This window comes from Botrytis sinoallii (assembly GCF_014898435.1).
Source record: "Botrytis sinoallii strain Bc 23 chromosome Unknown BSIN_005, whole genome shotgun sequence".
NCBI classification, from domain to species: Eukaryota; Fungi; Ascomycota; class Leotiomycetes; order Helotiales; family Sclerotiniaceae; genus Botrytis; species Botrytis sinoallii.
In genome coordinates this window covers 2,030,854-2,046,144 of record NW_024066032.1, presented here as the reverse complement: position 1 = coordinate 2,046,144, position 15,291 = coordinate 2,030,854, and the positions used below count along the sequence as shown (strand labels likewise).

General features: G+C 42.6%; 2 protein-coding genes across 2 annotated transcripts; one reads left to right on the top strand and one right to left on the bottom strand.

Annotated features, from left to right (window-relative positions):
• Nucleotides 1-1,559: 1,559 nt before the first annotated feature.
• Nucleotides 1,560-3,057, bottom strand: EAF02_003745 (uncharacterized protein; the record flags this gene model as incomplete). The annotated part of the gene is made up of 5 exons (XM_038899793.1): nt 1,560-1,994; nt 2,163-2,489; nt 2,710-2,783; nt 2,837-2,891; nt 2,956-3,057. 5 exons carry the CDS (start codon nt 3,055-3,057, stop codon nt 1,560-1,562), a joined length of 993 nt encoding a protein of 330 aa, XP_038760720.1.
• Nucleotides 3,058-12,834: 9,777 nt separating this feature from the next.
• Nucleotides 12,835-13,527, top strand: EAF02_003744 (uncharacterized protein; the record flags this gene model as incomplete). Its single annotated transcript, XM_038899792.1, has 4 exons — nt 12,835-12,975; nt 13,025-13,178; nt 13,230-13,307; nt 13,367-13,527. 4 exons carry the CDS (start codon nt 12,835-12,837, stop codon nt 13,525-13,527), a joined length of 534 nt encoding a protein of 177 aa, XP_038760719.1.
• Nucleotides 13,528-15,291: the final 1,764 nt, after the last annotated feature.

Sequence of the window (15,291 nt, the reverse complement as noted above, 5' to 3'; positions counted from 1 at the left end):
TCATAATATCACAGGCGCAAGGGAAACAGATCTTCAACTCAACTCTCACATTCTAACTTTCTATGGGCTTCAATAATCATCCAAAATCATACTCCAATGCACATAGCTCCATCCATTATGTTAGCACGATCCACGTCTATCGCATTTGATCTTAGAACTACTGGTGTTGGCTTGCTGAGTGTGCGATAAATCCCGATTTATCGTATGCGACGATGCTCGACAGTACCTTATGGAACTTTGATCATTTGTACGGGCTGATAGTGGTAGGGAGATAACGTGCGGAGAAAGGAAGATCTTGGATCGTGTGACAGCTGTCCCGATCAACGAGATCCTAGCCTGACTCTTGATTGTAGATGCTTGCATCTCTCATGAGGACCGTATCGTCTTTGACGGTGCGGCTTGCAGGAATACTAGTGAGCTTTCCAAGTTTCTAGCTGGACTCATGTTCTATGAGGAGCCCTCACATGGCTGGGAGAGCAATCCCTGGCTGTGCGGCTTGCCGGGTACTAGGTCATTTTGACGCTTGGATTTTCTTCTGGACGATGATGCCGTTATTGATCTACACTAAACATTCAGTTGGTGCAGGCAGGAGTTTAGCAATGTGTCTTGCCACCGGGGCAAGATATAACGTGAAGCTCATCAAAACTGCCTGCAAGAGTTGTTGATGGCATTGCTGAGCAATATGGAAAGCTACCCAGAACAAGGTGATTTATGGTAAATAGTAAGGTCTTGCCCAATGAAGAAGATACTGCATATCCAACGACTTTCCTGGACTGGTCACTGCCTGAGTGTGAGACACCTCATGGGTTTAGATTTAGTTCCTGATTGTTGTCATGTCTTCCGAGGGCGCTTGCTGTTTTAGTCAGATACTGTATACCTGGATACTGGTTGCAGATATTTCCACCTACTTTGTTCTCGGAGTAACGGAGTGATGTGGGTATAGTGTATATTGTCTGTATGAGGAGAATTCCGAAGGCACACCCTCAGGTATACCCACTCCGTTGCGCAGCGTAAGTCTTCTCCTAGCGATGATGCGTGTCATGAGTCCAAAGCGCGGTCTCAGCAACTCTTCCCGGATTGGGAGAATCCTATCTTTTAAGTTCAGTCACTTCCACCTGGCATTTCCAGTGAAGGTAGAAAGCATGGCGTGGGTGAAAGTCTCGTGTCATTGTTCTGCGCGGGGGCTTTGAGAAGCTAATTGGTAGTTACCTTTCTATCCACCATTTCCAGTTTTACCTTCGCGGGTTCTACTGTGGGTGTAGCTGCAGTGGAGTTGTTCGGCGTCTACCTGCCCCTGGGGGTATACAAATGGACGTGCTGAGGCTTCACTTCTCAGTCCACTCGGGGATTTCGTTGTTCAACCACCGGGCACTGAGACGAAATTAGGGCAGCAGACTAGTCTGTTCGTGTTGTTCGGCCAATCGATGTGCGGAGTCGTGTCGGCGCTGAGGCATTGTCCGTCCTGTTAAAAAGCAACGAGCTTTGGTGACGTGGTTCTTATGGCATTTTTCGTTGACGGGGACTCTTAAATTGTGCTACTGTCTAGGTGTGGAAACACCCTAGAGGTTAAGTTTCAATTCATAAGTTTTTCTGGCGCGGGATTTGTTACTGCATTGATGGTGAACGACCTGTGTCGTACCGGAGTAGCCGGCTCTTCGTCTTGTTTCGTTCCGACCTGCCTTTCGGCGCTGAACTGCTGCAGCGATGCCCGGGGAGGGGTACTGCTTGTGGGGAGGTGTTGTTTGGTGGAAGATTCTTGCGGGTAACTTCCATGTCCGAAGATTGGTCTCGAATTTCTGAAATCGGCGATCTCGTTTGAGGGCCTTGTTGAGACTCCTTCGGGGGACTCTGATAGGTTCCTCTTGAGGTTGTCGGCGGATGAAAGGAGACGCTGGTTCTAGGCTTGGAAGAGATCCTATGATCCGTTGTTCGGTCACTTCGGTGATGCTGAGGCGGGGATGGTGAACTTGCGTTTTGACCTGTTGTTCGGTCTTCTGATTGTCAAAAGTTCAGATGAGGTTTCCTGTGGGCTCAATGAGTTGTTCGCCGAGTCGCCTTCGGGTGACTCACAGAGCGGCTCGGCGAGTTCTAATGGTTTCCTCGTGCCAATCCGACTGAGTTTCTCGACGAGTTGTTCAACGAGTCGCCTTCGGGTGACTCACCGAACTTCTCATGAGATCTCGACTGGGGCGGTAGAGATCTCTGACAGGTTCCTTCGGGTTCCTTGATGAGATTTTCTCTGTTCTGGGACTGAGGTTTCTCAGGTGAAGTTCATGTTGATTTCCAGAGTTGCTCATAGAGTCGCTTTCGGGTGATTCGCCGAGCTTCTTTGCGATTTCTGATTGTTCTTCTTGCTGCACCGACTGAGAGTCTAACGAGTCGTTCAACGAGCTACCTTCGGGTGATTTACCGAACTTCTCCGCGGATTTCTCGACTGGAGTAGCGTGAGGTCTTCTGATAGGACCCTTCGGGGTTCCTTGACGAGGCTTCTAGAGATTCCTCGATAGCATTTCAGTTGATGCTGAGGCAGTAGTGAGAAAACTCAGTGGCGAAGTTTCAAGGGGGCTTGTGGAAGACTTCGGTCTGAAGCAGGTTCTCTGATTGGTTTATCTTACTTCCCAGTGATACCTTGGGTTCAGGTGGCTTTCTCTACGGAGTTTGCTATGCTGCGCCGGGGTCGTGGGCGGGACGTGATGCCTTTCGTGTTACTAAGTCAGCGGTGACTGGGCGGCCGGGTAGGATAGTAGCTTCGGGGTCTTCGGACCTCGTTGGTGTTGCACCGCCTGTTCGTTCTGATCCGTTAGAGAGGACTTGCACCGTTGTTTTGGGTACTTACACTGACGATTTAGTATTGATTCGCTGTTCAGGATGATTGATGAAAAGCACTCATGCTACGCTGGTTCTGGTAGTTAGCGTCCCGATAGAGTTTGCTACGAATATGGTGTCGTTGCTTACTTGGGGGTTTGCTGCTTGCTGCGGGGGATGTGCTGCTGGGATGGACGCATTTGGCGGTATTGGTAGATGGATTGGAATTCGTTTGGAGGACCTCCTTGGCATGTCGGTGCCCTTATTCGTAAATTGAAGAGCCCGAACTACGGCTCTCAACGAATACTCAATTTGACGTAACAGTCACCCACCCTCAACAAGAACTTCAGACGAAACGACAATCACAACATCAATCAACACCTCAATCAAAACGACAATTCACGCAACCATCAACATGGCAAGAAAAGCACAACTCAACTGCGCCAGGAACAATCACTTGTTCCACCGACATGCTTCTTTCAAAATTGACAACACATTCAGCTCGACATAGGCTTGGTATGGGAGGAATTTTGGCACGGTGGTTATTTTGTATTCATGTTTTTTGGATTAGTATAGATTGGCAGCAGCAGCAATACCCGAGCACTGTAGATAGATAGAGAGATGGTGAAATCACCCTCGTCATTTCCTGTAAACTTCATCCTTCTGGCATAAATTGCCTTGTTTACTTAATGGAATACCTTCTCTCAACTTGACTTCTCTATGATCTGTGACGTGAATCTTTAATGTTGTAGATTGATAATTTGTGGTAAGAGTTCACTGATAGCGTTCTCCAAATTTACATTCGTACTTACCGAAAAGTTCTTGAGGCGGGGTTCGGATTCATACTTGCATTATGCATGCAGCTTCCCCGACATTTTCGTATATCAGCATCTTTCCGCAATTGTGATAACATACAGAAAATTTCGAGCTTATTGGGTAGCTGGAAACGTTGATTGATATCTTTGTGGCTCTTTGCATATTTTTTTGAGATCGGCAGGTTTTTTTCTACCCGCTTTCTCTTTTCAGCCTGTTTTCACAGAAATTGACAGGGTTTTGGGGACGCCCACGTTTGTGAGATGAGGCTAAATTGTAACATTAATTCGCGAGATATCTCGGATTACATTTTTGGTTGTGGTTTCTGAATCTTGATGAGATGGTGAGTTCATAGGTTACATAAAAGAGAAAACAAGGAAGTTACTCAGGTATGATGACAGCTATCCGATTCTCAGTCCACATCACATGCACGCCAAAAGAAACTTTCCTACTCTCCTCGTTGTTATTTAACTTTACTCTCAATATCGATATCTTCCCCAGCTTTTGTTTTCTCCATGAAGAATATCCAATTCAGATACGACGAAGTGAAATACTCGGATCTCAGCTCCGTATTTCAAAATTGATTGATTGTAAATGCGGATTGGAATATAATGGCAGATGATTTAAATGAGACATGTAATGCATATGTTTGAAATGCTGCACTCTCGCCTTTTTACTTATATTGGTATTGAACAAATCCTGTTAAAATGTGTAAATGAATGTAATATTCGGAAGTGACTCGCTGCGATCTCTCAGGCCAAGTTTCGGAAGATCAGCATTTGATCATGATTGTCGAAAATTTTGATTCTGGACTTCACGTGCTCATATCCGGTAGTGAAGATAGACTACGTCTTAAAGAAGTTGATTGTGTTGTTCCTAAGTGTAAAAGTTGGTCTTCCAGTAACTTTTGCATGGTACTCGTGAAGGAAAAGTTCTCGTCCGTGTATTTCTAATAGACGGTCCCAGGAGGCTGATCCCAAACATGCGAGATAATTTGGTGGTATAGATAATAATTTGACGGAATCAGGAACTCACGGTATTTCAGATGCCGAACTTGCATTGACGAGCGTGAATTGTTCGAACTTTCTGGTTGGAGAAGAGGAAAATTACGAAGCGTCCAAAGAGATCAGTAACGGACTCGGGTTGTGGATATGCAGCGACTTCCTTGGGTACGTCTCGCGCCTGTTAGAACTTCTGTTTGATTGTGAGCGCGAAGACTCTGCATGCATCGTTAGGTATGAGCAAGTCTGACATACGATTTTGGAAGGGTACACAAGATCTTGAATTGGCTACAGCAATTTTCCGTCACGACCCTAAAAGCTACTCATGATGAGGCACATTGAGACCGCAAGAATACTCATACATGCTTACTGACTTTAAGTCATGTTTGTTTAGTCACATAAAGGCGGGTACAAGTAGCGCACCAGGATCATTTCCTGAAAACCAACTCCCCCAATTTGTATCCGTAGCTTTGGTATATGAGCGACTTGACCACTTTCCCTAACTTCGATGCTCCTCATACTATTATTGTTATCATACGGTAAAGAACTAATTCAGATCACTGCAATTTGTGGAGATGTGCTAAAATTTAGGTCATTTTGATACTTAATTTGGCTAAACGGGTATTCTGAAACCTGTAGTGGTCCATCTGATTTGCTGTGAGTTGTGGACAAGCGATCTACCTAAAGTTATCGAGATATTTCCTTCACCAAACAGAGTCCGAAATTTCCTTCAAAAGAATGGAGTATCCATTCTTTTGCATTCTTTTGAACCACTCCACTTGTCTGGAATAGTTGATCCGACTGAGCCAGCATACTTTGCCTTATCTGATCGAGCAGACAGAAAGCACATTTATCTGATGCGTCTGTATTGATCGTAAGGAGCCTCGTGAGACAGAATGGTGTGCACTATAGGAGTGTGTTTCGTAACGGAAGATCTTATGGGAGAGCGCGTAGCCGGAGATACTATCAGGGAAGGGGTATACTTTGAAGTAAAAATCAACTCGACTTCTCTTCTTTTAAAATTTAACCTTCGCCGTAGAGTTGCATGTGTCTCATATGTTTAAGCGAATTAAAAGCCATGCGGATAAGTTGGTATTGAGGAAAGTTAATTAGATTTTAGATTGCACACAAATTCAAAGAAAGCCTTTGATCACAGCCCTCACAAAAGTACACAATCCTAAAATGACAACTTCATCTGGTTGTAGCAAAGCAGGAAGATTTGCCACATTCCTTATGTTGAAGAACTTACTGAGAAGAAATGATTCCATAAGTAATCCACCTTCATTTCCAAAAATAAAGTTGTTTTTTTGGTGGTTTGATCTTTTGAGGTCTTCATGAACTCCACATGAAACCCCCAAACTCTCATCACTTGCTATGCAGACATATGAGCTTTCATTATGTGCACCTTCCATTTGTTTTTAGCCTGAACCATCTAGAAACTCCTAATTTCTTATAATAAGCTCTCCAGAGACATCTAGAGTAACAATTGTGGCTAAAATAGTTCTTGAACTGAGAAGGGTGATTTTAATTCAACATCAAGTGAACATACCAAAGCCAGATACTCAATCACTCATAACTTCTACAAAATTTAACTTTTCAACTCTTTTACTTCATTTCCAAGTTTCCCAAGACTAACTATTCCCACTGTCCAAGAGTTGTCCCAAACGACAACTTTTTCATTTTCGTTGTGATTTCAACTTTTCTTCCAAAAAAGCTTCAGGGAGTTTTTTGAGGAAAAGTTGGGTAAAATTCGAAAATCAACTATTTCTGACGTGCAACAAAATTCTGCAAAGTCCGAAGTGGTCCCGAAGTCCCGTGAAAGTCACAAGAATCAATGTTGGTTGGTTGAAAGGGTAAGGTTGCAGAGAGGCCTGAGCTTCAGGACAAGATAGTAAACAAGAACCACTGTAAACCTGACAAAAACAACCTCTGTTGGTTCATGAGAATAGATGAATAAACAGGTTCTAGAGTTGAAAAGTCAGACCTGACTCTAAATTCATGAACGGAAGCATAGCATAACATCAAAGAATCTTCAAAATCCTTGATGTTCTCTTCAAGATTCTCATTCTCAGCAAGTGCAATCAACAAAGAGAATGTGTAAATGCGTCCTCTATAGAATATGTTTCTTGAAAATTGCTAAGAATCAGCTAGCCAGAAAGGACTGGGATAAGGTGCGAGAAGAAATGGCAAAGCTCAGAAGCATGAGAAGTTGTCTCATTTTGTTGAGAAAATAAACGAAACAACTCACCTGTACAAGTCCAGCCATAGGGATGGCTCTCCAACTTTTACCACCTTATCAGCGAACTCATTAATTTTTGCGTCTTTCCAAAATATTTGCAAGTCTTACTCAAGACAGGCTAAGTCTATACCTATTTGTTGTCAGTCTATTGTCCAGAGGTTCTTGAGCCTGGATGAACAAAGTTCAACTTGTCTTGTAAAGTTTCATGAGTGTAAGTCTTTCTTGCACGTGTCACACTCGTGACTTACTCAAATTTCTGATTAAGATCATGGTCAGTCAGAGATTTCTATTTCCAAAGGGTAAAACCATCTGATATATTTCCCAATCACACATCCTTTTGTATTGTGCACTTTTTCAATTATAGTTTTTGATACAGAATACCTGGGTGTACAGAGTATCACCTGCGTATACAGAGTATCACCTGCATGGTATGCATGAATGTGGTTAGTGTAAGGCTCAGGGGCCCACTCGCTTAACCTCTTGGACTTCTTGGACTTCGAGACAGCCCAAGTTGTATGCATATCTTGTTTCTATCCACTAGGAATGCCAAACTGGTTCCAGAATTTGTTGTCAATTGTCTGGATGGGGTATATTTCATACCTGGAGAATGTTTTGTCAACATTTTTGGAAAACCCGATATCTAAATCCTCAAGAACATTGTATATGAAATGTGAAGTAAACAACCAGACCTGAAGATAAGAGAAGCGTTAAGAGAAATTTCCTTCAAGCCTCTAGAAATCCTTATCGATGGTCATCTTTGATCAGATGCTTCTTCGATCTCGACTTTAAAGCTGGTGGCAGCATAGGGTTTAGAGCGGAAACTCCAAGCCTTGAATATGTTTGAACTCAAAAGTGGCTCGTAGTATACATTCATGGCTCAATGACTTGAGAGAAGTGTATCATAGATTATTTTGCTGAAGCGGTACGAAGTGACGCCGTCTTTGGGCCCATGTATAGTCGTGATAATGTCCGTGTGATTTATCTCGATGCGCACCCCAAGAAGCTCCAAGCCCACTCCATCCCAAAGCTCCAACCCCGTTGTATAATAATATTTCCCATCCGGTTTTTTATATTGCCTTCCAGTTGTTAATCGCAAGTACGCTCGGTCTTCATCGTATCAGTGTTTCCATTTCAAGTAATTCGTTCCATTGCGTGTCTTCCAAGACGCCGCACCCTCACCAACGTATAAATGCTTTTCGTAGTACCGTTCGAAGGAGATAATAACGTGATTCTTGATCGATGCAAGATTTCTGATGAGCCTAAGGAGATATTTGAGTTAGCTACAGTCACAAGAATCTAAATCGTGAAAAATGATCTCGAAGTTGAAGAAAAGCAATTCAACCCAGCTAAGGAGAGAGTTTTCAGCTCCATGATAATTGAGTCTTTCATAAAAGGAAATCTCTCTTGATTATGATGATTTCAAAAAACATTTGAATACCATAAAGATAAACTAGTAGTCTGGATCACCTGTTGGGGATACGCCATGAACGCGTTTGTGAATTCTGTAAGTTGGAGGAAGTTTTCCATAATTTGCGCACAAACTTGGGATACGAAAGCTCGGATGCACCAAAACTTTGATTCTCAGTCAAGTAACCAAATAACAGGTATCTTTAAGTGGCTGCATTGAGTCGCTTAAATTCAGATGTGCAACAATTGCAAACACAGTCTGCGTAGACCAATAAGAAAATTGAGCTGCATGTAAAGCGTGATGTGGTCGGCTACAGACGGTAGGACTTTTAGTAGCATTCATCAATGTCACTAGCTAGAGCTGAGATGGCGGATCTTGAATAAATGTATTTTATGATTGGATTATCGGATGTAGCTTCATTTCACGGATACAGTATAGACTGTGGCGCTCTTTCTGAAAAGTTTCATGCCTCTGTCACTTGGAATCTGAATTATTAAATGCGGAATGTCACTGATCTGAATTGTTAAGCTTATGGAGAAACAAGGAAGTTGATGGCAGTTATTCTCAGAAGTCTTTCAATGTCTTCAGAAACCGAATATCAAAGTGTGAAGCTGTATGCCAGTCAGTCATCGAAGTAGAAGTTGTTTGTATCCTTACTGAATGACCCCAAGGGCTTCTTGAAGCATACTAAGTGTTCTAGAAATATTAGTATACCATAGAGTGCTCCATGGCTCCACCTTATTTCTGCCGGCTGACATATAAGCCGCGTACAGCCGCACCGCTTTACGACGTGCAACATAAGAAAGAAGGATGCCAGAACATCCCCCCATTGACCATCGATTGGTTCTGCCCGTTGCAAGGCTACCGCCGTTCAGCCTACCGCTTTGCGATGTGCAACAAGAGAACTCATTAGCAGGAGCTTTCCCTCTTATTGGATGGGTATCTCTTTCTGCCAGATCTATGAACTTCAGTGAGTAGCCTCACCATTTTACGACATGCAACAAGAGCCTGGGATGGCAAAAGCTCCACTTCTCATTGGAGGGCACTTCTTTTTGTTAGATCTGTTGGTCTTGAGAATAGCCTTACCTCTTTATGACATGCAACAAGGCACTGGAGTAGCAAAAGCTCTTTCGCTCATTGGGCGTACTCTTACTTCTGTGCTTGTGATCAATTTTTCAATCTAGATAGTTCGCTCAACGGAAATGGTCAAAGTTACGGTAGTCAAATGTAAACAACAGCCTACGTTTAGTAGAACTCGATTTGTACAGAATTTGGAACACTCTATAATGGTTTTAATCATGACTTGAATATCTCGCATTTCTGCTACACAATGCCTAAAGAATACCTAATTGCCACCACTGTTATCATCCTGTAATGCGCTGCCACAAAACGGGCAATCTAGTTGCTGAAGTTGCTCAGATCTAATTTCTCCTCAGAGATACCCATTCATGCACTTTGTGCCTCTTTGAATATTAGCACGTCAGCTAACCAGAAAAGAAATATCTCATCATCTCATCATCCGCCATTCTATTGTTCCTTTTTGAGTCGGCGTGTTGGATGGATATTTCGTATAAGAAAATGAGAAATTTTTTCTCAATGCAACAACAGCAGACGTGTATCAGGTCAAATAATGAGACCGGCTTACGTGTTGGCTTTGAGTTGTCGTGTCTCACTTCATTTAATTGCGCTCGTTTGACGACCCTTGAGATATGGACTTGTGACAAGAACGTAGAGACCTTTATCTTGATCTGTGGAGAAGCAAAAAAGTCTCCAGGCTGTCTGCTGAGTGATTGAAGTTCAAATGCCTAGTATTTTGTTCCGCAAAGATAGAATTAGTCCAAAAAATGCCTGAGAGGCTCGCATCGCAATGGTATCATGCCAATATGTAGTTTCAGACTTTGAGTTGCTGTAAATTATCGACCTTTACCTGTGTGCGGGAAACTTCGAGAACAATGAACGAATCGTAAGGGAGAGGGATTCGTCGCGGATCTGCAGAAGTTTGGCGCCTGTGTATTTTTGGTGGCTGAAGGAATAGGATAGCACATGCGCTTGTCGCATCTGTTGGTGTCATGTTAGTGAAATATTCCCAGAGGGTTTTGCAAGCTTTGAAAACGCAAGCTTTGGAAACCCCGTCTGCGAGGCTCTTCAGGGATGTAGTGTGAGACTTAGTCTAGTATCTCCAGAGCCATCTTTTCGTCAGAATATGATAGACTGCTGTTGTAATTTGGCAGAGAGCGATTCGAGCAAAATCAAAGGGTTGCTGTAGTCGGCCGCAAGGAGGGAGCGCTATATAATCTGCAGAACAGAATCACGGTCAGTGATCTCTAAATAGGTCAATATTCATCTTTGCTTAGTAATTTATTGGCCCGATAGTGTAGAAGTTGTACTGAATCCTGGCTGGAGAAGTTTTGGGTAGGTAAAATATGATCGAGAGGAAACTTTTCCAGATTGCCCATGTTTTCGGCTAAAAAAGAATGCGTGGGTAGGTAGCTGATGTACCCAAAGTTTTGTAATAGAAAAATTGTCTCAAATTGCCATCTTGTGATTGCTATTAAGTTTCATACAGTTTATAAGACGAACGCAGGTTCTTCTTTCAAGCCCCCGCACAGTCTCGGAGTAGTGAGGATTCTCAAAACGAGTTGATAGTCTTTGATAGTATTAGAACAAAGATTCGCATGATATAGGTTATGTTTCTAGCTATGCTCTAACTTTGTAAAAGTAATTCAAATTATAAATGTTTTTTGTTGGATAGGTAATCTCATATGTTTCCAGGGATGCAGAGTGTGTTCTGGTCAAGAAAATAGATTCTCATTCTCAGAAGCAATCTAGCAGAATAGATAGAGTACCTAGTAGAGAGGGTGAGACTGGCGAATAATAGTCTTGTATTACTGCTGTAGATTTGTGCAAAGATTTGGCACAATGTTGGGAGTGTTGAGTAGCCAGGTAAGTTTTGAGCAAGCATCTTATTTCTCAACAGCCTTGAGATCTGAGTTGACTGTGAGATGGAGTGTTTTAGAGAGTCGCAGATAGTGCCGTGCGTTTTGGTAAGTATTGGGGTGTTGGTGGTATTTCCTGAAGATCTAGCACGATGTGCTAGCAGAATCTCGTGAGCTTAGAAGCTTCGCAGGTGCAAGGCAAGGCTTCGGGTACAATGTCAATACTCGGGGCTGTCTAAAGCGACTTAGCAGAATGGTCAGAATACAACAAAGCATCGTAGCATCATGGAATCATCTAGAAACCACACGAGAGCACAGTGCTTAGCTTTTAGAAGCTTTTATATGGTGATCGGTGATTCTTAATGAGGGCAAGAGTGGCTGTCAGAAGGGGGCAGATAGCTAGGAACTCGCTATATTGGGTTGATAGGAGAATAGCAAGGTAGGATTATCTCTCAAACCATGATTGCGAAGCCTTACATGCAACTTGTCAACTTAAAGCTAGGTTTAGATCGACAGAGAGTTAGCTCCTGCTCTTTTCTAGAAACTTAAATTAGTTGAATCGGCTTTGTAGCCCTGAAGAAGTCGCAAAGTCAAAGGATCACCTAGTATCACTTCTTTTACATCAGTTTGCCATTGAGCGACTGTATATAATGGAACTCCCAATCTAATATGTAGCATCAACTCGACCGAAGAGAGCTACGCTTTCTTCTCTAAACTACATCCTCCTTCTCTCTTGCTACACTCCCAGCCTCGCCTCGAAAACCAATACCTAGCCTCCTGATTAGACGACGTCCTAGCAACCCAGACCGGTCACGACACTCTCGCCTATATTCACTTCATAACAAAGCACCTAAATCGTACGTTACCCCGCACAACCACTTCCGGGATACATCAGTCTTCCTCGCGCCCAAATTCTTCCAACTTTCCCCATTCCCAAACAACAATTTCCCAAGTTCACGCATTTATCAACCACGTTCATAGATCATCATACATTGTACCTTGGTAAGCCATATACCTTTCGCATATCTTTATTCAAACAACTCCTTCATCGCTAGAGCGCGAAAGATTTAAATTTCTTGATGTTACGTTTACCATTTGGCAGGTTGATCTCGGTCTGCTTCGGTCGAAGTTGATCAACACTGATCCATTCCATCTCATTCCTATATAGCAAGCTATAACATCTTCCTCGACGTATCAAGTATGTCCGTTTACAATGATTTTACTTGAACAGTCAAGTCATTAAAATGTACAAGAGCTTGTGTGTGATCAAGTCATTGCTATCACGGCCTTGTCTTGTGGATTTAAATCGGACAAATCACACCAGTTCCCTGCATCTCATTTCTCATTAAGTACCTCTATTCTCCAACAGTCTATTGTACATTCTCATAATATCAGACATACAAGTCTTGGAAATATACAGAAGCTTTAGAAACATGCAAATCAATACAATGTGCAACAGCTTTGTGTACATTTAAGTGTTATGAATTTACAAGAGCCTCTTGTGTATTTAGGTCTCCACATACATTCAAAGCCTAATGATGTACAACTTCTTGTCATACATTACCTTGCTAACAATTTCTAGCTACTACTTCTACAATCAAAACATAACAATCACCAATTCCAATTGAAACAATGTCCGCCGTCAATGAGATTCCCCAACTAGCTGCTGAAGTTGCACCAGCTGCCCCCACCGCTAAGGGAAAGGCCAATAAGAAGGTCAAGGCTTCCAGCAATAGAATTTCTTCCGGCAAACAATGGACCCAAGCCGAAAAAGTACAATCGCTTTCCTAGCATCTGACGAAAACGACTAATTGAAACACAGGATGCGATTGTAGTCCAGATTCTCTTTCAAGCTGCTGGCAAGAACTTCGTTCCTAACTTCAAGGCCATCAAGGCTCCGGGCCGCACCGAAAAGGCTGTCAGACACATTTGGGAAGCACTCAAGAAGTCTCATGCCAGTGTTAAGAAGGAAAATGGTACGTGCAGCTCATCCCTAGCTCGTAAATCATGATTAGATCACTAATAAGTATCTTTAGCGAAGGGTGAAGGCGTCGCTAAGGGTAGTTCAAAGAAGCGCAAGGCGGAGCTTGAGGGTAAAGACGAAGGTATGTGACCATCTAATCCTAGCGCTGCATCATTAACATACTAAAAACTGGCTTTCTAGGTGTTGCTAAGAAGCAGAACAAGGTAGATAAGAAGACCACCTCCGAGTCTAAGACCGAGGAGGACGTCAGCGACAATGAAGTTTTTTTTTCCGACGACTATGACCACGGTATCATTGATTCGGCAGATCAGTCAAGTGGAAAGTTTGACGTCGATGATTAAATCAGAAGCCTGTTTTATGGAAGTGGAGACTCTCTAAGGCAAAATGGAGGATATTCAAGGTTGTGGGGTATATTTACATGGTAGAAGGGTTTCTTCCTTGCCACTTCCAGCAATTAGTTGAAGTATCCCTTGGAATACTTCAGCTGAATGAATGAAATTCACTACAATATCGGCACTTTGTGCATGTAATTAGATTATGATAAGCATTTGCTTTAGCTAATACATGTCTAAATGTCCAAAGAGATCCTGAAATCGGACAGCCTCATCCAATCATATGAGGATATCTTTCATTAAACTTCAATTTAATGTGAATTTTTGATGTAATCTTATCCAATTTCAAGGAGATAGGTACTAGATAATAGCAGTCTAGGTTTACTTGTCAACTAACATCAAACGTCTTGTGTCGAATACCCAATAGATAAAATGTGACTAATTTTGTATCAAAGTGGATTCCCAGCAAATTCTGAGACATGATGGCTCATATTATACAACTTGAGATCTCTACTGACAGACTTTTCGTCGGTCCTTGTAGCATGGATGCCAATTATCGAGGATCCAGGGTTATCAATCAAGGTTCTATATTGGATGCTTATGATTGTTCACTGAGCGATGTAAAGATAGCCTTCAATCCTAAAGGATGTTGCTAAAAGATGTGAGCTTAGGCTTCAATATCAAAGAAGTTCTGTCTGGTCTGTGGACAAAGATGTTGATTTTGGTGTAAGACTCTGCATCTCCAGGTGAGAGGCTCGAAAAGATGAGTTGATCGATATGAACTGACATGACAGCGTGAGTTGATAGTCAAATCACTATGTTTTTCCCAACAGCAAAGATACACATGCGTCGCTGGGCATACTAAACTGCCTGCCAGCTGGAGTGATGAGAAAATAGATTCATTCCAATTTTCTCCTGACAACAAGAATTGAAGCTTTATTGCACTTCCAATCGAATGCATGATAAACTTGTTCAGATCGTAGCTGATGTTCTAGGCTTACTTTTACATGTTTGTGGTAACCGGAATGGAAGAGATGCCCAAAATAACAGCGGAGCGCCGAGCGACAAACGATCCATTTTAATACCATATGGAAGTTGAGATCCATGGCTTGGGGGCACTTGACTACCATATCTTACATGAAATATGTGTACCTAGGTAGGCTATTGTGCAGTCTACCACGACCCACCTCGTGTTGTCAATCAGTTATAGTAAAAGAGCGGAAGAATTACTAAGCGAGGACAGCATTGTAGAGGCGCATTCGTCCATTAGCTTTGTATTTCTAGACTCTGTGAATCTGAGCGACACATTACATTGAAATATCAAGCCTCGGGGCTTCTGAAGATCAAGGACCTCGTAAATGACCTACATAGAGCTTTGTATCGGATTGTATCTTGATGATACCTAGTATCCTGGATGCAATCAGAATTACGTCCCTATCTCTCGGCATTGCGATGCAGAGTGAGGAGAGGTAAGAGAGGTAAGAGGTTTATTCTACCCATGGGATATCGATGGATCGGTCATATAGATTGCGAGATGATGTACCGGGGTCCTATGTATTTTTGGAAAACCCCATCTCCTCCTTACCTCACAATAAGGATTTCAGAGTGATGCGAGGGTCCTTCCAATCCAAATTAAGATCACCATACGAGTAGAGGTCTCGATATTATGTTGGACCTTGAAAAGCATGATACGTCCACGTGCTGGCTGGTTAAGAAAGTGGTGCAACAAACGAATAATTCTGCCTATGTAGAACGTAAAGCGGTGTGGCGAAT